The sequence below is a fragment of the Bos javanicus genome, chromosome 28, assembly GCF_032452875.1.
Source record: "Bos javanicus breed banteng chromosome 28, ARS-OSU_banteng_1.0, whole genome shotgun sequence".
NCBI classification, from domain to species: Eukaryota; Metazoa; Chordata; class Mammalia; order Artiodactyla; family Bovidae; genus Bos; species Bos javanicus.
The window spans coordinates 43,016,363-43,037,116 of NC_083895.1; the positions used below are offsets into that span (position 1 = coordinate 43,016,363).

General features: G+C 38.7%; 1 protein-coding gene across 2 annotated transcripts in view; it reads left to right on the forward strand.

Annotated features, from left to right (window-relative positions):
• Positions 1-20,754, forward strand: part of BMPR1A (bone morphogenetic protein receptor type 1A) — a 142,844-nt gene that overhangs the window by 99,785 nt on the left and 22,305 nt on the right. The window contains exons 3-5 of one of the 2 annotated variants that reach the window (XM_061405562.1): positions 8,747-8,966; positions 13,167-13,329; positions 15,071-15,173. In XM_061405562.1, coding sequence (XP_061261546.1) covers positions 8,900-8,966; positions 13,167-13,329; positions 15,071-15,173 — 333 coding nt within the window. In that variant the 5' untranslated portion in view covers positions 8,747-8,899. The remainder of the gene's footprint in view (positions 1-8,746; positions 8,967-13,166; positions 13,330-15,070; positions 15,174-20,754) is intronic. The other variant, XM_061405563.1, reaches the window with a different exon arrangement.

The window sequence follows — 20,754 nt, forward strand, 5'->3', positions numbered from 1 at the left end:
GACGTGAAAGACTTAGATCTATCTTATGCTCTACCTTGAACCAGTCACTAACCACGTAACACTGATTTTATCTCTGTAAAAATACTGTGCAGAAACTAACACAGTATTGTTTACCATTGCCCATAACATAGCTGCGTGCGTGCATGCTGTCACTTCGGTCTGGTCCGACTCTTTGCGACCATATGGACCATAGCCTGCCGGGCTCCTCTGTCCATGGAATTTTCCAGGCATCAGTACTAGAGTGAGTTGCCCATACCCTCCTTCAGGGGATCTTCCAGCCCAGGGATTGAACCTGTGGCTTCTGCATTGCAGGCAGATTCTTCACCACTGAGCCACTGGGAAAGCCCTGTTGGGGTGACCAGATTCGGATCCCTCTGAGGCATTTCTGCAACCACTCTACCTGTTTTGTTGCTGTTTATTTCTTTGTCATTTGTGCTTGCTCTAGAGGAGACACAGAAGAATAACACCCAGACCCCTTCAGTTAACTGCTGGCATCAAGAATCTCTTCTGACCACTGATGTACCAATGGGTAGACAGCATAAACTAGTTCTAGTTACTTGTGAGGTTTTTTTGTTAAATATGATTAAACAAACAAACTTTGAAGAAATGGTATTTTAAAAATAGATTGTCTCCTGTTTTTTAAAATAGTTCATAAACCAAGAAGCATTTATTTGTACATCTAATATTGAGGCCCCTCAGTTTAGTTCAGTTCAGTTACTCAGTCGTGTCTGACGCTTTGCGACCCCATGAATCACAGCATGCCAGGCCTCCCTGTCCATCACCAACTCCTGAAGTTTACTCAGACTCACGTCCATCGAGTCAGTGATGCCATCCAGCCATCTCATCCTCTGTCGTCCCCTTCTCCTCTTGCCCCCAATCCCTCCCAGCATCAGAGTCTTTTCCAATGAGTCAACTCTTTGCATGAGGTGGCCAAAGTACTGGAGTTTCAGCTTTAGCATCATTCCTTCCAAAGAAATCCCAGGGCCGATCTCCTTCAGAATGGACTGGTTGGATCTCCTTGCAGTCCAAGGGACTCTCAAGAGTCTTCTCCAACACCACAGGTCAAAAGCATCAATTCTTTGGCACTCAGCTTTCTTCACAGTCCAACTCTCACATCCATACATGACCACAGGAAAAACCATAACCTTGACTAGATGGACCTTTGTTGGCAAAGTAATGTCTCTGCTTTTGAATATGCTATCTAGGTTGGTCATAACTTTCCTTCCAAGGAGTAAGCGTCTTTCAATTTCATGGCTGCAGTCACCATCTGCAGTGATTTTGGAGCCCCCCAAAATAAAGTCTGACACTATTTCCACTGTTTCCCCATCTATTTGCCATGAAGTGATGGGACCAGATGCCATGATCTTTGTTTTTTGAATGTTGAGCTTTAAGCCAGCTTTTTCACTCTCCACTTTCACTCTCATCAAGAGGCTTTTTAGTTCCTCTTCACTTTCTGCCATAAAGGTGGTGTCGTCTGCATGTCTGAGGTTAGTGAGGGATACACATCCTCTAAGCACATCAACTATGATAATGCCACACTAGTTTGTCTTGCATCTCTGTTCCGGGAAGAATTTTACTTGTGTTGGGGAGAACAGTTTCTTGGCACAGAAGGAAAGTAAAAGATTTTGAATGAAGAGAGGGTAGTTAAGCAGAAAAACAAAGGTTTAAATATGTTAAATTTATTTTGAATAAATAATTGAACATTGGGAAAAGGGAAGGTATAGTGAGAAGGTAGTTTCAGGGGTGTTGATAAAATTGGTGACCTCAGGGTGGATGGAGACACAACAATTAGACACATGTTTATAAAGTGGGACTCCCCTAATCCTACTGTAGGTCAGAAGTTAGCTTTGTGATTGGTTCTCTTTGCTTCTTTTTCAGACTTCCCAAAAGACCTCATGTGAATGTCTTACCCATCACAAGTTTTCACAGCATGGACGCTAAGGCAGGCTTTTTGATGAGATGCCTGTGTATTACCACAGATAACTCACAGAACTTTATTTAAGCATGTTATTTTGTTAAGGTTTTGTGTTTAAATATGAGTGACTGTTTTTTACACTAATATAAAAATAACCTGAGTAGTGTTGCTCCATTTGTATATGTATTTATTAGTTTAGGGATTGATGGGGTGGAAGTTGGAAACGGGAAAAGATGGATGAGTTGCTTGTTAAGGGAAAAGACAATATTCTTATGCTAATCCAAGCTCTGGATCAGGAGCAAAGCAGCCATGCAAACAATGGCTGTGGAGCCAGAAAGTCTGCAGTGAGTCTAGTCCTTCTCAGAAAGCTTGTCAGACCAGGCGCCTGGAGCTGCCCAGGGGGAGGGACCCCTGGAAGGGAGAGTTTTCTCCTTACTACTTTATGGAGTTGGCAGTTGGCCAGCTTGTTGAAAATTCCCAAACCTCACTACTAGAAAGTAAAAATTAAGGGTGGAGGGCTTAACGGGAAGCGGAAAGAATGACTTTAGTCTGTTTTTTCAGCTGACTTTGGCCTTTTCCTGTTTTTTTTTTTTTTTTTTTAATCCTGATAGAACTATTGGTTTAGCTTTCTTGCTATTTGCGAAGCTTTAATTTTTTTTATTTAAGAATAATTTATATTTTATTGAGTAATGTTGTCATAGTCTTATTTTCCTGAAGAAGAAGCCACCAATCTATGTATACAGGAAAGGAAAGTAAATCTATTTAGATTCCTATTTGGACTAACTAATAATAGCTTTTAAACACTAGCATCATTTAAAAATTTTGATCATGTGGCATTTCAAATGTCATTTCCTTATATTCTTAACATTGTATGATCAGATATTTTTAATTTTAATATAAAAATTCCAATGAACTATTCTAGGAATTTAAAAATACTTATATTTTCAGGTATTAGGATTATAAAATACTCAGTTTCAGGAATGGTTGCAAAATAAGTTTACTATTTTTGTTATATTATGATTATAGAAAAAGTTAGATCAGATCAGTCGCTCAGTCGTGTCCGACTCTTTGCGACCCCATGAATCGCAGCACGCCAGGCCTTTCTGTCCAACACCAACTCCCAGAGTTCACCCAGACTCACGTCCATCGAGTCAGTGATGCCATCCAGCCATCTCATCCTCTGTCGTCCCCTTCTCCTCCTGCCCCCAATCCCTCCCAGCATCAGAGTCTTTTCCAGTGAGTCAAATATGCTGGGACAAATAAAGGGAAAGTCATCCGTATTTTTATTATTAATTACAACAGTAACAGCTGGCATGTATTTACTGAATGCTTAATCCTTAGACCCAAGGCACTGACTCATTTGGGTTAGTAACACTGCTCCCATTTTGTGGCTGAGGAAACTGAGACCTAGATAGCTTGAGTAACTTCCCCAAATTACATAGCAAATAAATAGTGGAGCTGGTTTTTGAAACCAGTAGACAGACATCAGAATTTACTTTCTTCAGTTTGCCAGGATATTATGTGAAATAAGTGCCTTTATATAGAACACAAAACTAATGTTATCTTTATGGACTCCATAGTTTAAAAAGGCAGATGTAACAGTGTATAGTGTGGAACTAGGGACAGTTTTTTCCCCCACAAAAAATAAACCTTACTTGCTGAGGTCATTTAAATATAAAGAACATATTTTTGATTACTCCTTTGAAAGAAAGATGTTAGAATGTTATCCAGTTAGTTCTTTGGGCGTTGTGACTGTTTATGTTATACCTTTTTTTTTCTTTTTTTTCTTTTTTGGTTGCACCATGAGGCTTGTGGGATCTTAGTTCCCTGACCGGGATCCAACCCAGGCCCTTGGCAGGTAAAGCACAGAGCCCTGACCGCTGGCCTGTGAGGGAACCCTCTATTTATGTTATGCTTTTATTGTTATACTCTGACTCAACTACGCTTTTCAGACGTTTGCCTTTTGGTTGACTGCGTAATAACTTAGAGTGATCAGGCTTTTATTATTTCAACAAATTTCTCAGAATGACTGTATTATAGCAACGGATGTTATCTACTGCTGCCCAGCAAATTACCAAAAATCTTAGCAGCTTAAAACATCCAGCATTTATCATCATTTCATACATTTTCTAACCATTAGGAGTCTACCAAAGGCTTAGTTGGATGGCTCTAGTTTAAGGTCTCATAAATTGTAGTTAAGATATCTGTGAAGCTGCAGTTACTGGAAAGCTTCCCTGGCACTGACCGATCCACCGCCAAGGTGGCTCACTCACATAGTTGTTGGCTTGCTTGCTTGTGTGCTAAGTCGCTTCAGTCGTGTCCGACTCTGTGCGACCCCATAGACGGCAGCCCACCAGGCTCCGCCATCCCTGGGATTCTCTAGGCAGGAATACTGGAGTGGGTTGCCATTTCCTTCTCCAGTGCATGAAAGTGAAAAGTGAAAGTGAGTCCGACTCTTCTCCACCCCACGGACTGCAGCCCACCAGGCTTCTCCATTCATGGGATTTTCTAGGCAAGAGTACTGGAGTGGGGTGCCACTGCCTTCTCCGTAATTGTTGGCAGGAGGCCCCAGTTCTTGTCCACAGGGACCTCTCCATAAGGCTGTGTGGGTGTGGGTGTCCTTACTACATGGCAGCTAGCTTCTTCCCTCAGAGTATTTCAATAGTGAGTAGGGAGGAATCTGAAATGCCTTTTATGATCTAGTTTCAGAAGACAAAATCTGTTGTTTCCATTTTATTTTAGTTTGTTAGAAATGAGTCTTTAAGCCCACTGGGAATTCAAGAGAGGGAATTAGGCTTCATCTTTTGAAGACAGTGTCAGAGCATTTGTGGATCACCGTAGTTATCTTTTGGTAGATTGGTGGGGTTTTTTTAACTGAAAAATAACACTTACGAATAGTAGTTTATATCCCAGCTGTGGTAATACACACTACATTAATACTGTACATGACAGAGCCTGGATCATGAATTTATTTTATTGGTGAATGCCAAATAAATATATGTGATGTTAATGCTTTTATTAGTAGAGTTTTTGAATGAACATTGGTGTTCTGGCACTGTTTTCTCTTTCCATTCTTAGAAGGCTGTCTCATATAGGACCATAGCTTTAAATATCTCTATGTTGTTGACACAACAGATTTATATCTTCAGTCTCAGAAATTTTCTTTAAGTTTCAGAACCAGATGCCCATTAGACATTCCCTTTGAGTAATTTCAAATGTCTAAAGTTGAACCATTGATCTCTTCTTCCCACTCCTTTCAAAGTCCGTTTGTCCCCATTTCAGTAATTGCTCGTGCCAGAAACGTAGGGATTTTTTTTTTTGACTCCTCACTCTCCCTTACCCCCGTGTCTAATCCATTACCAAGGCCTACTGGGTCTGTTTGTGAAGTGTGTCTTGCATCCATCCACTGTGGCACTCCTGCCCTAATCCTAACCACCACTGTCCCTCTCCTGAACTGCTACAGTACCTTCTTAGTGGTCTGTTTGCTTCTCCTTTTGTTCTCTCCAGTCCATTGCACAGAAACCAGATAACTACGTTCCTATCCCACTTACGTTTCAATCCCAAATTCACACATGGTCTTGCCTGACCTGGTCCTTGACTTTTCTGCCTCTTCAGCCTCAGCATTGACCATATTACCCCTCTTTCCCAACATTTCAGAATCATTGTTCTTCTTGGCCTCATAATCTTTGTGCAGGCTGTTCTGCTGCCTCCAATCCCCTCTCCCCAGCCTTGTTGCTTTACCTGAGTAAATAATTCTTTTATTCATCAGATCACACCTGAAATGTCACTTTTCAACATTGCTTCCCTTGACCTGTCTATCCTCTAGGACCTGGCGCTTTTCTTTCTTTGCACTTCCTCAGATTGTGATTGTGTGTCATTTGTATTGTCTTGTTTGATGTTTTAATTGTCTTATTGATTGTGAGCTCCATGAAGGTTCGATCTGTTTTGCTCTGTCACTATATTACTGTTATATACAGGATCGTGTATATAATAGGCTCTTAATAAACGTTTGGGAAGTAAATTAATATTCATTGGCAAGAACGCTGTTCACTCAGGACTTAAGAGTTGGAAGGAATCTGATGAATCATTTATTGGTCTAGTCTTGTTTCCATCATTCCTGTCATGTCCTTGACAGAGGTGCATTGATACTTTATTCCTTTGATATTCTGTGAGCAAGGGTCACTGGTCCTTTCCGTTGTATCTCAAGGGTAGTCATTTCTCTGTCCTTTGCATTCTTGTCATTTTCTAAAGTATTTAAGAGTCCTGACCAGGTGGAATAAAGTGAGATGGTTACTCCTTTGACTGTGGCAGTGTTCCTCTATCAGCGCTTGATTAGATTATCTTTTCTTAGCAGTTGGTCTTAAGCACTGATGCTTTTTGAGCTTGTAGTCAGCTAAAACCTAACATTTTTCTTTTAAAGATTAGGGGCTCTCTTTGTTAGATTACAATGAAGCTCTTGAAGCTGTTTACCCTCAGCCCTCTCTTAGCTAACGCTGTTCTCCATAAGTTGTGGGAGAGTTTTTAGTATAAAAATGCCTCGCAGCTGGGATCGTCACAGGAGCACAGCTGGGATCGTCATGGTGGCACCTACCATTCCCTGTGCAGGGTTTGCAAGTATGCCATAAACATGTTTGAGAAGAAACTTTTTTTAAGCACCTGCTCTGTAGCAGGCTTTTCTAAATACTTTATGAAGTAATGTACATAAAATATCCAGGACGGCAACTTAGGGTAGCATTTAACACATGGACACCCACATTAGATATTGTTGATTAGAATGATGGCTCTTAGCAACTGTGTCATCTTTGATAAATTCCTTAAACTCCACGTGCCTTAGTTTCCTCATCTGTAAAATTATTATTGAAAATAACAAGCCTATCTTGTAAGATGGTTGTAATGGTTCTGTAAATTAATATATTCAAAGCATTCATAATAGTTCTGCTACTTAGAGGTGAATATATGTTAGGTATTACCTCATTTAGTTCTCAGAATAAATATTCTCAGAATATAATTCCAGTTTTACAGATGAGGAAACTCATCCAGAGAGGTGAGGTTACTTCTTTAAGGCAGATCCAAGATTTAAACTTGTGCCAAGAGTGGTAGAGTTGCAGATGTTTGTGTGGAAGGAATCACACATGATCCCTTTGCTTTGAAAGGGACTGTACGTGTACAGATGCCTAGGGTCTCACTGACTGCAGAATGCCTTGCCTGTACTTCTAATGAGACAAGACCACATATTCAGTAAATAAACTGATGAAGAAGCAGTGACACGGAAAGATGGAATCAGTCACGTCAGTCAGTTTTCTGGCCAAGACTCTGAGGTCCTTGAAGCAGAATCTGTCATATTTTTATTTGTAGCCCCTTGCATTAATGTGTAGTACATACTCAGAAAACACTGTTGGTGAATAAGTGAGTAAAGTAATAAATGTATGAAGGTATAAGGAGAGAGTGAGAGCTACTAATAAGAGAGGCAGGAATGATGCCAGGGTTTTGGGCAAGGGTGACTGGAGAGATGGCACCACCATCCTCTGTGATAGCAGATGGAGGAGGAAGAGAAGAAGGCATGTCTAGAGGAATGGGAAGAAAAGTTAGTAAGTTTGATTTGGGCAGATGGAATGCAATCCTAGCCGAGTATTTAATAGACACATAGAATAAGGAGAGAGATCAGGGTTGGAAATATACTGGAAAATTCCTTTGAATTTGAATCATGGAAGAGGTATCCCTAGAATCACAATCCCATAATTTGAAGAAGTGAGTTTTCTTAAAAATACTGTTAAAGTCATCATTATAGATGCTATTCTGTAATAATTTTAGACTTTACATCTTACTTTCTCAGCACTGTGTCAATGAAAAGCAGTTTAACGTCATAGTAGAGAAGTGAGAAATTGCAGAGATTTTAGAATAAACCATATATATAAAATGCAAAATATAAATGACATCTCACTCTAAACCTTATTTCCTCAATTCTCAAAGTGCCTTTGGAGAGCTAGTTAGAGTGAAAAATTATTAGCTAAAATAGAAATCTTGATTTATTTATGGGAGAGTTCATGCCAGGGTAATTATTTTACAAATAAAACCATTTTCACTTAGGAATAGTTCAGGTTTAAGTCAGTAAAATCAGTTGCCTGGACCAGTAGAATGAGGGAGAAATAGAATCATATTCATTTTTATACACACTAGCCTTTTTTTCTGTTAACTATTTAACTATTTTATAATTGTCAAACCTTAATTGGAGAGGTTATGTTTCATGTCATCCGTATTAAAAGCTCAGTTTTCTCCTAATGAAGTCAGATTTGAAATATTTTATGGAAATAATTTTATTTAAGGCATATTTCTATTGTTTTTCCTTTAATGATGAAGCACACTGCATATTTAAATGTTTTTCTAGATAGACTTTCTCTTCTATCTATAGAATAAGTTATTAGAAGACTCAAAGTGTTTTATCACATCTACTGAGAGATTATTAATTGTTTAGTGTTTTAAATTCAATTCTTCCTGCTTTATTCTTAATATATTTAGAAATTTTCTTAATGGTGTTAAAAGTGTTTTATTTAGAGCAACCAGAAAAGACTATTGAGATTATTAGTGTTCTTATCTTTTTTTACCTAAGGTTAATTTAAGATCAGGAGAAGTGGCAACCTTATTACTAAATTATTTTAAGCTTTTGAATTATAGTGCCTTTTTTTTTTCTTTTAACAAAGATAGCTTTAATCTTTGAAAATGTACTCTATTGTTTAAAGATATGTTTGGGCATTTGTTTTCCTCTCTTAGTTTGTTAGAAATCTTCTAGAATTCAGTTATATTCATTTCCTTTTTAATATTTTTATCTTTTAGGAGTCAGGAAGAAAGCAGTGGAAGTTGGAGTCATTGTTACCTGATTGAGACTTTTTACAAGAAAATCTGATTGAATAAAAGTCTTTTAAATTAGTGACCATACAAGACCAGTTTTTAAAGGTAACACTGTACAGGAAACGTTAAAATTGAACAATGACTCAGCTATACATTTACATCAGGTTATTGGGAGCCTATCTGTTCGTCATTTCTCATGTTCAAGGTAAATTCATTTAAGCAATCTTATCTCTTTTGTTAGTCATTTATTTCTGTATATAAAAAAAAGACTCATTATTAGGACTGCTCTTTCAACTCATGTCCCACTTTGAACAGTTAGGCCCAGTATGCCAATAGCTTTTAAAAGTATAGAGGCAAAGGATAGACACATGCTAAGTAATTTTTGAACTTTACTATGACAAAAACATTTCCAAGTCTCTATAATAAAATCTCAGCCTCTTTGAACCTATTCTGTTATCTGCAACATAGGCATTATGATATGCAACATCAGGTTTTAGGAGGATTAAATGAGGTAAAATATAAAGTAAAGTAGCTGACTTAGTGCCTGACACACAGGATAATAGATACTCAGGACTTGGTTTTAAAATTCCTCTCCTTTAAATTACAATAAGGAATAAACAGTTTTTTTTTTTAAAGCATTGTTGTTAAAAGAGTTTAAAAAGATACATATTATGTCTATGTGCCAAATATTAAAATTGAGTACTCCAAAGTTTTATTTATGACCAGTATTGTAATTCTGCATTGTGCATTTACAGCATAGAACTCCCAGACAGGAAGTTATTGTGATGATTCTTAGGATCGAGTGGGCTAGATATTTCCACATGAGCTTCTTCCTGTGGTTTAATTAGGACAGTATTTTCAACTAAAGAAAGTGCTGTTTGACAAAATGGTTTTGTAGAACGTACTGAACATCTTTGTTCTCTTAAGTTTGTGTCTGTAAAGATTTTTCTTCATGTTTTGTTCACAGTGACAATTAATATCTGCTGGTAAGAATTAGGATTAACAGCATGAACCTTTACATTTTCATTTTAAAGAATGAATGTCACAGTGAAACCTTAGCTTCTTTATATTTTGTCTTGGGCTTAGCACCCTTATTCCATGCCTGAGTACGAGAGTGCTCTTGCAAAAGCTGCGTTTTTGTGTGAGACATTACATTATTTAATAAAACATCTTTATTTTAATTCTGTTATTACATGCCTTGTTGATCAGTACCAATCAAAGCTGTCATAGTTTTAAGATGAGTTAAATTAATAGTAACATTAGTATAGCATTTGCTACCTTACTCCCAGGTAATCACTATTTGGTATTAAATTTTTTTAATCTCCACAGTATGATACAAAATTCTCATTCCCCGTCTTAAGTTGTTACATAATAAGCTTTTTTTTTTTTTTTTGACCATGCCATGTGGCATGTGATACCTTAGTCTCCCAACCAGGGATCAGACCTGCTTCCCCTGCAGTGGAAGCTTGGAATCTTCACTACTAGACTGCCAGGGAAGTCCCAATAAGCTTTTATTAGATGAAATAAATTGGGTTTTAGTTAACAAATTTAAATGAAAAGTCTTAACACTATATTTCTCTGACAAAGAGCAAAATTTATTACATTTCCTTTCAAAGAAGGTTAGTCTTTGATAACTTATTATTTGCCTTATTTGCCTTCAAATAATAAGATGAAAATATTTGCTCTTAATGAAAAGAACTAAAACCAATGTGCAAAAATTATTTCTTAGCAATTACTAAAGATTGCTAGAGTGGTATTACATATATAACCTGTAGCTTCAGCCCACCCTCCGACTTACAATTTTATGCTTTGTAAACACAGGACTTGTGGGTAGAAAGAAACTGGCATGTTGTAGGAACTGACACAGGTCTTTATGTCTGGGTGTGACGGACAGGAAGTGCTGTGAGTGGACGATGGAGACGCCCACAGGGCCCAAATCCTGTGGGGTGTCAGTAGGCACGGTGAAGGAAGTTGAACTGTATTCTGAGTGTATATGAAGCCATTCAGCCGTTTTAAGCAGATGAGTGATGAGATCAGATTTAGGTTTATAGGGTAACTCTGGCTGCTCTGTAGGAGACGGACTGGATGGGCAAGCGCAGAGGTCGGGAGGTCAATGTCGGATTCTTGTATTTCGGAAGTGACATAATGCACCCGGGAAATGGCAGTGGAGTTGGACCAAAGTGAGAAAAAGTGAGGTACATTTCGAAGGCTGAGCCCGGGGAGGGCCAGGCTTGAGGAGCAAAGTCAAGCACTCCGTTTTAGATGAGTTTGTTTTGAGATACTTAAGCACCCGGGGAGGGGAGGGTGTGGAGAGGAAGAGGTGCTGTCACCCGGGGAGGGTGCGGAGAGGCTGTACTTGGTGCCTGCACCTGTGCGCGGTGAAGCTTTGCAACTTGAAGGTGTAGCTCGGGTTTCTTTGCTCTTGACCCCTAGAGTGAGTCTGTGTTACCGGCCCCTTCGTTTACATAGCACCTTTGTATTATATCGCGCTCTGAATGTATTTATGTGCTTATCCTCTCCACACACATACATCTTTGCCTTCTTCCAGGTTTCTCAAGAACCAGATCAGTTTCCAGCATTCAGTAACTTGCCTGCACGTAGTAGCCTCTAATTAGCTGCTGTTTTGTTAATTAAATATTTGAGATCATATAAACCCCAGATGCAAATTATTGCAATTAAAGTATTTTTAGCTCTTAAATTCAGTGTTCTAGAAAGTTATGTGTATTAACCATCATGTAAGTGAATTTTCCAGGTATTGGTGATCTTTTGGTAATTTTTTTGTTCTTAGTACTATCTTCATTTATTCACTTTTATATTTAAGCCCTTTATTATGCATTCATTTGATCTATATATAATCTCTTAATTGGAAATTATTATCATCATTTTTTATAGATAAAAGCCTGAAGTTGAGAGAGTAACTTATCAGTTGAGATATTCAAGACTTGAACCTTTGACTTCTCACTGTTATTTCAGTGTTACTTCTGCCATACTATACTGCTTTTTCTGTGTACCACTAGATTTTTGGAAAAAAACCAGCTATGTGCGCATATTACTTGCCATTTGGTCTCCATAGTTGCATTGATGCTTCCTTCTGTAACTGTAATAGGGTTTTAAAGCCGGTTAAGAGGCCTCAGGTGTGTTGCGGTCCTGTGCTCTTACTGAGTAAATGAGGGTGAAGTGACATGCGTTGTCTGTAATCAGCTCAGTCAGTGGTGCAGGGGCGTCGAAGACCAGGCTCCAGGTTTCCTGTTTCATGCCAGCGTATCTCTTCCCTTCTTGAAACTCTTCCCCCCGCCCCACCCCACACACACCCTTTTTTTTCTCTTGATGTTAACATAAATGAAGTCTATGTTTTGTAGCAGTTTAAAGGATTAAGTGAGGATTATTAAAATTTAAGGCATGGAATCACTAAAGTTTATTTAGCAGCACATTCTTTTCTGGTTATTCATGGGTGTGTGCGTTATTTTTTCTTTTTTCAGTAGTTCTCACCAGAATAGCTAAATTTTAAGTCAAGTTCACATTATGCCTTGAATAACTCGTTTAACATTTATAATGAAACACATACATAATTCTCTTAATATTTTATACCTGTTTGGCTCTACATTTTATTCTCTGGAGATCTACCCCCACAAGGGGTAGCCTAGCTGATTTCACTTTTCAGAGGGAGAAATTACTAAAACGTTGCTTGCGTTCCCTTCTGCTTTCAGTCTGAAAGAATCAGTGCCAAATATGCCTGTAAGTGTCATTTGCGGCTACGATACTCTAATGCGAGAACACAGTTCTGTGTCCATGCTCTAACTACCGCCCTACAAGCAACCTTCAGTTTCGGGCAGCACAGTCTGGGTTTGAACCAATGACCTTGAGAATAAAAGGCACCAGATAATATGATTAGTCCCCAAACTCTCAGAATTCCCTTACTTAAGCAATTAAAACCCAGAGCGAAATGCTTAGTAACTTCACTTTCGCATAGAGGTACGTACAAATAAAGGGCTTACTTTTTGTAAGCTGGTCACAAGTTTTGAACCAAAGTGTCTTTAAAAGGAACCATAATTTGTCAATTTTTTAATCATTGGAAATAATCTCACTGTTCTGAAATTGCTTTCCACTTTGTACCTTTCTTACAAGTTACGACCATTTTCTACCTTGTGCCACTCTTGTCTTTCACTAGTGCAAAAATTGTGACGTAGTCATCTCCGTATATCCCATGAGAGCGGAGATAGTTTTTCTGTGCATTTTAGGCTGTTAATAAACATAATCATATAAATAAAGCTTATTTTTAATTAAAAGCACACAACTACGATTAATGCAATTAAGAAAGCATAGAAACTTCTCCTAACTGAAAAATTGGAATAAAAGAATTAGATTTTCAGAAATGGTTCATTTACACTTTCACATTTGAATACAGGGCAGAATCTAGACAGCGTGCTCCATGGTACTGGGATGAAATCAGACTCCGATCCAAAAAAGTCAGAAAATGGAGTAACCTTAGCACCAGAGGACACCTTGCCTTTTTTAAAGTGCTACTGCTCAGGACACTGCCCAGATGATGCTATTAATAACACATGCATGTAAGTATTTTATGCTTCTTAAAGTTATAAGAATAGGGTTGCATTTAGTGCTATTTTAAGAATCGTTTACTTTGTCTAAATTTTTTTCTCTAACTTTATATGGTATCTCTCCAAAGAGCCAAAAGCTTCTTGTTCTTTATATAGGAACATTTATTAAGTGATTGATGGTTATTTTCTTAGAGTAACATTGTAATATAGCTTTTAAAAGAGGTAAAAGGAATCTGGTATTTGTCATTTTAGGTTTATTTAGTGATCTTTTTATCGGAAAGTTCTTGATGCTCATTGTAGATAACTTAGAGATTATTAAAAAGAAACATGAATTATTGAAAACTCACGTAAACTTTGTAATTCTAAATTGGTTGAAATATTTTACAGGTCTACAAGAATGACATTGTGATAGTTAAATAATTTTATTTTCTTATAAGTGAACCCCCAGTCTAAATCTGCTTTATGTAACCACTTTAATTTTTCTACTTAATTTTATGTTAACTATTTAATATTTATATATGATCATCTAATTCTGTTCCATATTCCTAGGGGACAATGAAGAATTAATTGTCTTACTAGTCAAAAAAAAAACCACCCTGAAGGACTCCATCAGTTATCTTCTTGTTACTAAGATATAGTAATCAGTAACTTGTTTTGTACTTTCCTAATACTTTTATGCTCTTTGAATGTGAACAGATATATAGTGAAAAAGTATACATATAAAATATTGAAATTGTATGATCGTTCACCATGTCTTAGATTTGTTGTTTGTTCTCATAGTGGTTGACTTTACTGTAACAGACTGGTTGGTCTGTGTTAGGAGGTGCTCCCTGTTACATTACCAAGTGACTTCCTGCCAGACTTCTTGTCTGTAGTTCCTACTTGGTCCATGTGAGCTATTTGTTAGAGGCTTGGGTAACCCAGAGTAAAACTTAGTGATCAGTTTTAACAGAATTTCATCCTGTCACACTTAACATTTTCTCATTTCAGAAAATGAAAAATTCTACGAGAATCTTAACTGTAACAGTACACTTATTGATGTGAATAGTAAGGAGGAACACAAAATAATCTTTTAGATATTTCTTCTACTCATTAAAGCTTGAATGTATTAGGAGAAAATCTGGCATACTAATACCTAAGTAACATTTAATTTAATACAAATACATTTATATACATTTCTTGAAAATTCAGCTATTCAGAAGTTCTCCTTTTTTCCTTATCACATTAAATAAAAAGTGCCTCAGAATCTTTGTTAGTCAGATCTTCCCAAATATACTTTTCTTTGTCATTGAATCTATTTTTATGGTTCACCGAGAAGGTTTTTTTATTCATAATACTGTGTATAGTATGAGAATACAGAAAATCTTATGGATGAAAAGAGACAAAGTTATTTTTAAGTATATTTGTAAGCATTAAAGATTATCTACTTTATAAAGTTTTATAGTTTTTCTGTGATCACATGACTGTGATTAGCAAAGAAAAGTTAAATAGTATTTCATATTTGGGGGGACTTGTTTAAAAGAAATCCTTTACTGCCTGACACTGGAATTTTATTCGACCTGTAGATTTTAGTTCAAATACGACAACTTTTATTTGCCTTAAAATGCATGTGGATTTGCCAGTAAATCACTCTGAATGTAATTCTTACTCAAAACTAAAAGCCATCATTAACTGGTCACATTCAAACTGAGATTTAATTAGTACCTTCCGATTTGGAGTTGATCTTTTGTCTTTTTGGCTTTTTTTCTTTTAGAACTAATGGGCATTGCTTTGCCATCATAGAAGAAGATGACCAGGGAGAAACCACATTAGCTTCAGGGTGTATGAAATATGAAGGATCTGATTTTCAGTGCAAGGTAATATCTAATTTGAGGCCTATGAAATTAAGAAGGGAGGGGCCACAGGAAAAACATTGACTCCTCAAGGAGAAGTGTGCCTGGTCTGCATATTGCTGTGTGTTCTGGGAACAAATATATTGGAGGAAGCTTAGCTCTTACTTCAGGTTATATGATTGTGTCAATTGAAATTACAGATTATTTTACTTTTTTAAAAAGTTTTAAATTATCTGTTTTTAAATTGTCAAACCTGTAAAAAAAAAAAATAATGCTGTCACACTTATTTGTACATTATAAAATGGACTAGAAAGACTTCAAAATGACGAGTAATAACCTTTATAACTCCCCAAGATAACGTAGAAATGTTAAGCCCTTGTAAGATCTCAGTGGAGTTACTCCTCCAGCAAAGGAGTCAGAGGATTAGTAATAGTTTATGAACATATTGATGGCTTTGGGTTATAAGCCTAATGTCTTCAAAATCTTGTATAATAATTTTGCCCCAGGTGATCTTTCCACTGTTTTTGAAAACTGCTCCAGAGAGAACTGTTTATTAACAAACTTAAGCCTCAACTGTTTTAGAAAATTATTCAAATCAGTGAGAAACTCTCAGGATTGGTAGAAACTTAGGCACACACACAAATGCACACATGCAGACAGTCACATACACGGCATCCTATTTTCTATTTGCTTCACCTGTAGCAATAAGGGGCTCATTACCTCCCAAGCCCACCTGTTCCTTTTGTAGTAATGACCTCACCTTATCCTTAGAAAGTTTTTCTTCCACATCTCTCTTCCTTTGTCCTTTTTTGGATCATAGAGAACAAATTGAATCCCTTTTTAATATGGTCACCCTTTACTATGTGAAGAAATCTTTTTGTATTACTTCACTCCTCATACACTATAGTTTTTACCCAATGAAAATAATAGTTCAAAATAACTTCAACTACTCCTTATATAGGATCAGCTTTAGAGTTACTCACTGTTCAGTTTCTCAGTGTAATATGCAGAATTGACTCTGGTCTGGCGAGGAAAAACAAGCAAAGAGTTAGTAACTCCTCCTGAATGCAGCAAAATTTCATGGTCGAGGTTTATCCTGCCTTATTCTTAAATAAGATACTGAGTTTTCTGTCAGCTGAAATCCCAGGATCTTTCACCCATGCAACTGCTCAGCCATCTCCATTCTTCATTGGTGCTGTGGGTTTCTTGACACAAATAACTAAATGAGCATGGAATGAATTTTGTTACATGGTTGTCACATAGTTGTCAAAGTTAAATTTCGTTGCATTAAAATTAACCCTTTGCCCTTACCTGTCAAGATTCAGGAGATGCTCATTTGTTTTTGTCTCTTCCGGTTCTGTTTATCAACCACACTTCAGTGTACTTTTTAATCACTTAAAAATGTTGATGAAAGACCTCTCTATGGTTAGAGCACTGAGCTGGGCAGTAACAACCAGTGCCTCACAGGCCCCTCAACCAGGCCTGTCCCAAATGAATATGTCAGTCTAGTTTAGTTATGAAGCTTGACAGTGTGTTCAGATGGAAGTGCCGCCTCTTAACTAGCTGTGGAACTGTGAGCAAGAAACTTTACTCTCCTGTTGTTTTCTTATTAGCCAAAGAGTTCCTGTAAGAATCAATAGGAGACAGCACATATGCAGAGTTTAGCACAACTGGCACATAGTAAGGACTTAATAAATGTTAGCTTTTACCATATTGAAAATGTAGTTGAGAGCAGGCTTTCAGCTGAATCACACATGCCCCTGAGCACACGCTGACCACAGTGCCTGAGCACCGCTGGGCACACGGATGGTTTTAAGGGAATCGGTTCACAGATCTGAGCTTCCATAGAGCCTGTTGCTTCATATGTATCTGCCTGAGACCAGAGCTTCTCAAGCAGTTTCTCTGTTCCTCCCTCTCCACAATCAGCCTTCTCACGGTTTCCTGATTAGTGGCCTGGAATGTAAATCCTCAAGTTCCTGAATGCTGTTATAATTCAAAATCTTAGTACCAGTGTGGGGAACATGGGGATAGCAAATATATTTGCATGTTTGGTAGTTCGTCATTTTTTGCTTTCAACCAAATTGCTTCATTTAAAATAACTTTTCATAGTAGGATTATTACAGATCTTTGTCGTACGATTGGAAGGTCTTCAAAGAATTATGGGGCAGTGGTACAACAAATCCTTCCATTACCATCTTTTTGTTTATCAAAAAATCTTAGTACTCACCCAAAAAGAGGAAAAGAGAGAAATAGGAATAAAGTTAAATGCCAGACTCTTCTCATTCTAGCAATAAGTAATTGTACATGAATTTATAAACTAGTTTTATTTAAGTCCTGTCCATCTCATACCTTTCCAATAAAATTTTCTTTTTATGTAGAGGTTATAATGTACATGTAATTTTGATTAATTTTATACTAATAATTGTGATGATAAGTCAAGCCAGAATAATTTTTTAAGACTTAAAGATATCCTATCACAGGAAATAAAGAGATTAATTTATATTTATATATGTTTATTTTTGAGGGAGAGAATTATATCATGATATATTACATTAGGGCATAATGATTGTGGAAAATGTGGAAAGGAAATAGCATAAGGAGAAAAAGGAATACTATAACATTTTCCGATTTGTCCATTTATTTTTTAAAATAGTGATAATGGGTATTGAATTGGTATTTTATTTAGATGCTCCTGAATAGATTTGAGTTATTTTAACTTTGTTTTAAAAAGTACAATAAGTAAGCTATTATCAATACATTCTTTGCACCTATTTATAATGAAAAATTTTAGATGTTAGCCTAAAAATATGTAAGGGAATACATCGTGTTTCGGAATTCATTTAGAGGGGTGGTTGTTCAGTCGCTAAGTCGTGTCCGACTTTGCAGCCCCATGCAACACACCAGGCCTCCATGTTCCTCACTATCTCCCGGAGTCTGCCTGAGTTCATGTCCACTGATCTAGGGGTTACACAGACGAAAATGTTGACGACCACTTGGGTTACCTTCTGTGTATCTTGCTACAAATCACTGTTAACTTACCTGGCACCTCACCTGAGCAGAACAGCTCTTCCGCGGGCACCTCACCCTTCCCTCCCGGTGCTTCCACATGCTGTTGGGTTTGGGTCAAAACAGACTCAAGTGCTACTCACCGTTCTTTGCCCATCCAGCCTCTGTGGGTAGATACAGTGTATTGTCTCTTCCTGTAGGGTGAGTTATTCCTCAGAAGAAGCATTGCCATCCCAGGCCTCGATTTCCCTCATACCATCCAGCCTCTGTGGGTAGATACAGCATATTGTCTCTTCCTGTAGGGTGAGTTATTCCTCAGAAGAAGCATTGCCATCCCAGGCCTCGATTTCCCTCATACCATCCAGCCTCTGTGGGTAGATACAGCGTATTGTCTATTCCTGTAGGGTGAGTTATTCCTCAGAAGAAGCATTACCATCCCAGGCCTCGATTTCCCCTCATACCATCCAGCCTCTGTGGGTAGATACAGCGTATTGTCTCTTCCTTAAGGGTGAGTTATTCCTCAGAAGAAGCATTGCCATCCCAGGCCTCGATTTCCCCTCATACCATCCAGCCTCTGTGGGTAGATACAGCGTATTGTCTCTTCCTGTAGGGTGAGTTATTCCTCAGAAGAAGCATTGCCATCCCAGGCCTCGATTTCCCCTCATACCATCCAGCCTCTGTGGGTAGATACAGCATATTGTCTCTTCCTGTAGGGTGAGTTATTCCTCAGAAGAAGCATTGCCATCCCAGGCGTCCATTTCCCTCATACCATCCAGCCTCTGTGGGTAGATACAGCGTATTAACTCTTCCTGTAGGGTGAGTTATTCCTCAGAAGAAGCATTGCCATCCCAGGCCTCGGTTTCCCTCATACCATCCAGCCTCTGTGGGTAGATACAGCGTACTGTCTCTTCCTGTAGGGTGAGTTATTCCTCAGAAGAAGCATTGCCATCCCAGGCCTCGGTTTTCCCTCATACCATCCAGCCTCTGTGGGTAGATACAGCGTACTGTCTCTTCCTGTAGGGTGAGTTATTCCTCAGAGAAGCATTGCCATCCCAGGCCTCCATTTCCCCTCATACCATCCAGCCTCTGTGGGTAGATACAGCGTATTGTCTCTTCCTGTAGGGTGAGTTATTCCTCAGAAGAAGCATTGCCATCCCAGGCCTCGATTTCCCCTCATACCATCCAGCCTCTGTGGGTAGATACAGCATATTGTCTCTTCCTGTAGGGTGAGTTATTCCTCAGAAGAAGCATTGCCATCCCAGGCGTCCATTTCCCTCATACCATCCAGCCTCTGTGGGTAGATACAGCGTATTATCTCTTCCTGTAGTGTGAGTTATTCCTCAGAAGAACCATTGCCATCCCAGGCCTCGGTTTCCCCTCATACCATCCAGCCTCTGTGGGTAGATACAGCGTACTGTCTCTTCCTGTAGGGTGAGTTATTCCTCAGAAGAAGCATTGCCATCCCAGGCCTCGGTTTTCCCTCATACCATCCAGCCTCTGTGGGTAGATACAGCGTATTGTCTCTTCCTGTAGGGTGAGTTATTCCTCAGAAGAAGCATTGCCATCCCAGGCCTCGATTTCCCCTCATACCATCCAGCCTCTGTGGGTAGATACAGCATATTGTCTCTTCCTGTAGGGTGAGTTATTCCTCAGAAGAAGCATTGCCATCCCAGGCGTCCATTTCCCTCATACCATCCAGCCTCTGTGGGTAGATACAGCGTATTATCTCTTCCTGTAGTGTGAGTTATTCCTCAGAAGAACCATTGCCATCCCAGGCCTCGGTTTCCCTCATACCATCCAGCCTCTGTGGGTAGATACAGCGTACTGTCTCTTCCTGTAGGGTGAGTTATTCCTCAGAAGAAGCATTGCCATCCCAGGCCTCGGTTTTCCCTCATACCATCCAGCCTCTGTGGGTAGATACAGCGTATTGTCTCTTCCTGTAGGGTGAGTTATTCCTCAGAAGAAGCATTGCCATCCCAGGCCTCGATTTCCCCTCATACCATCCAGCCTCTGTGGATAGATACAGCGTATTGTCTCTTCCTGTAGGGTGAGTTATTCCGCAGAAGAAGCATTGCCATCCCAGGCCTCGATTTCCCCTCATACCATCCAGCCTCTGTGGGTAGATACAGCGTATTGTCTCTTCCTGTAGGGTGAGTTATTCCTCAGAAGAAGCATTGCCGTCCCAGGCCTCGATTTCCCCTCATACCATCCAGCCTCTGTAGGTAGATACAGCGTATTTTCTCTTCCTTAAGGGTGAGTTATTCCTCAGAAGAAGCATTGCCATCCCAGGCCTCAATATCCCCTCATACCATCCAGCCTCTGTGGATAGATACAGCGTATTGTCTCTTCCTGTAGGGTGAGTTATTCCTCAGAAGAAGCATTGCCATCCCAGGCCTTGATTTCCCCTCATACCGTCCAGCCTCTGTGGGTAGATACAGCGTATTGTCTCTTCCTGTAGGGTGAGTTTTTCCTCAGAAGAAGCATTGCCATTCCTTAGTTTGGTTTCAGTTACTTTCTCTTGTGGCACTCCTCCTAACCCACCACCCCCATTCATGTTCACTAAATAAGTTATAATCTCCTCTATTTCATGAATGCCAAG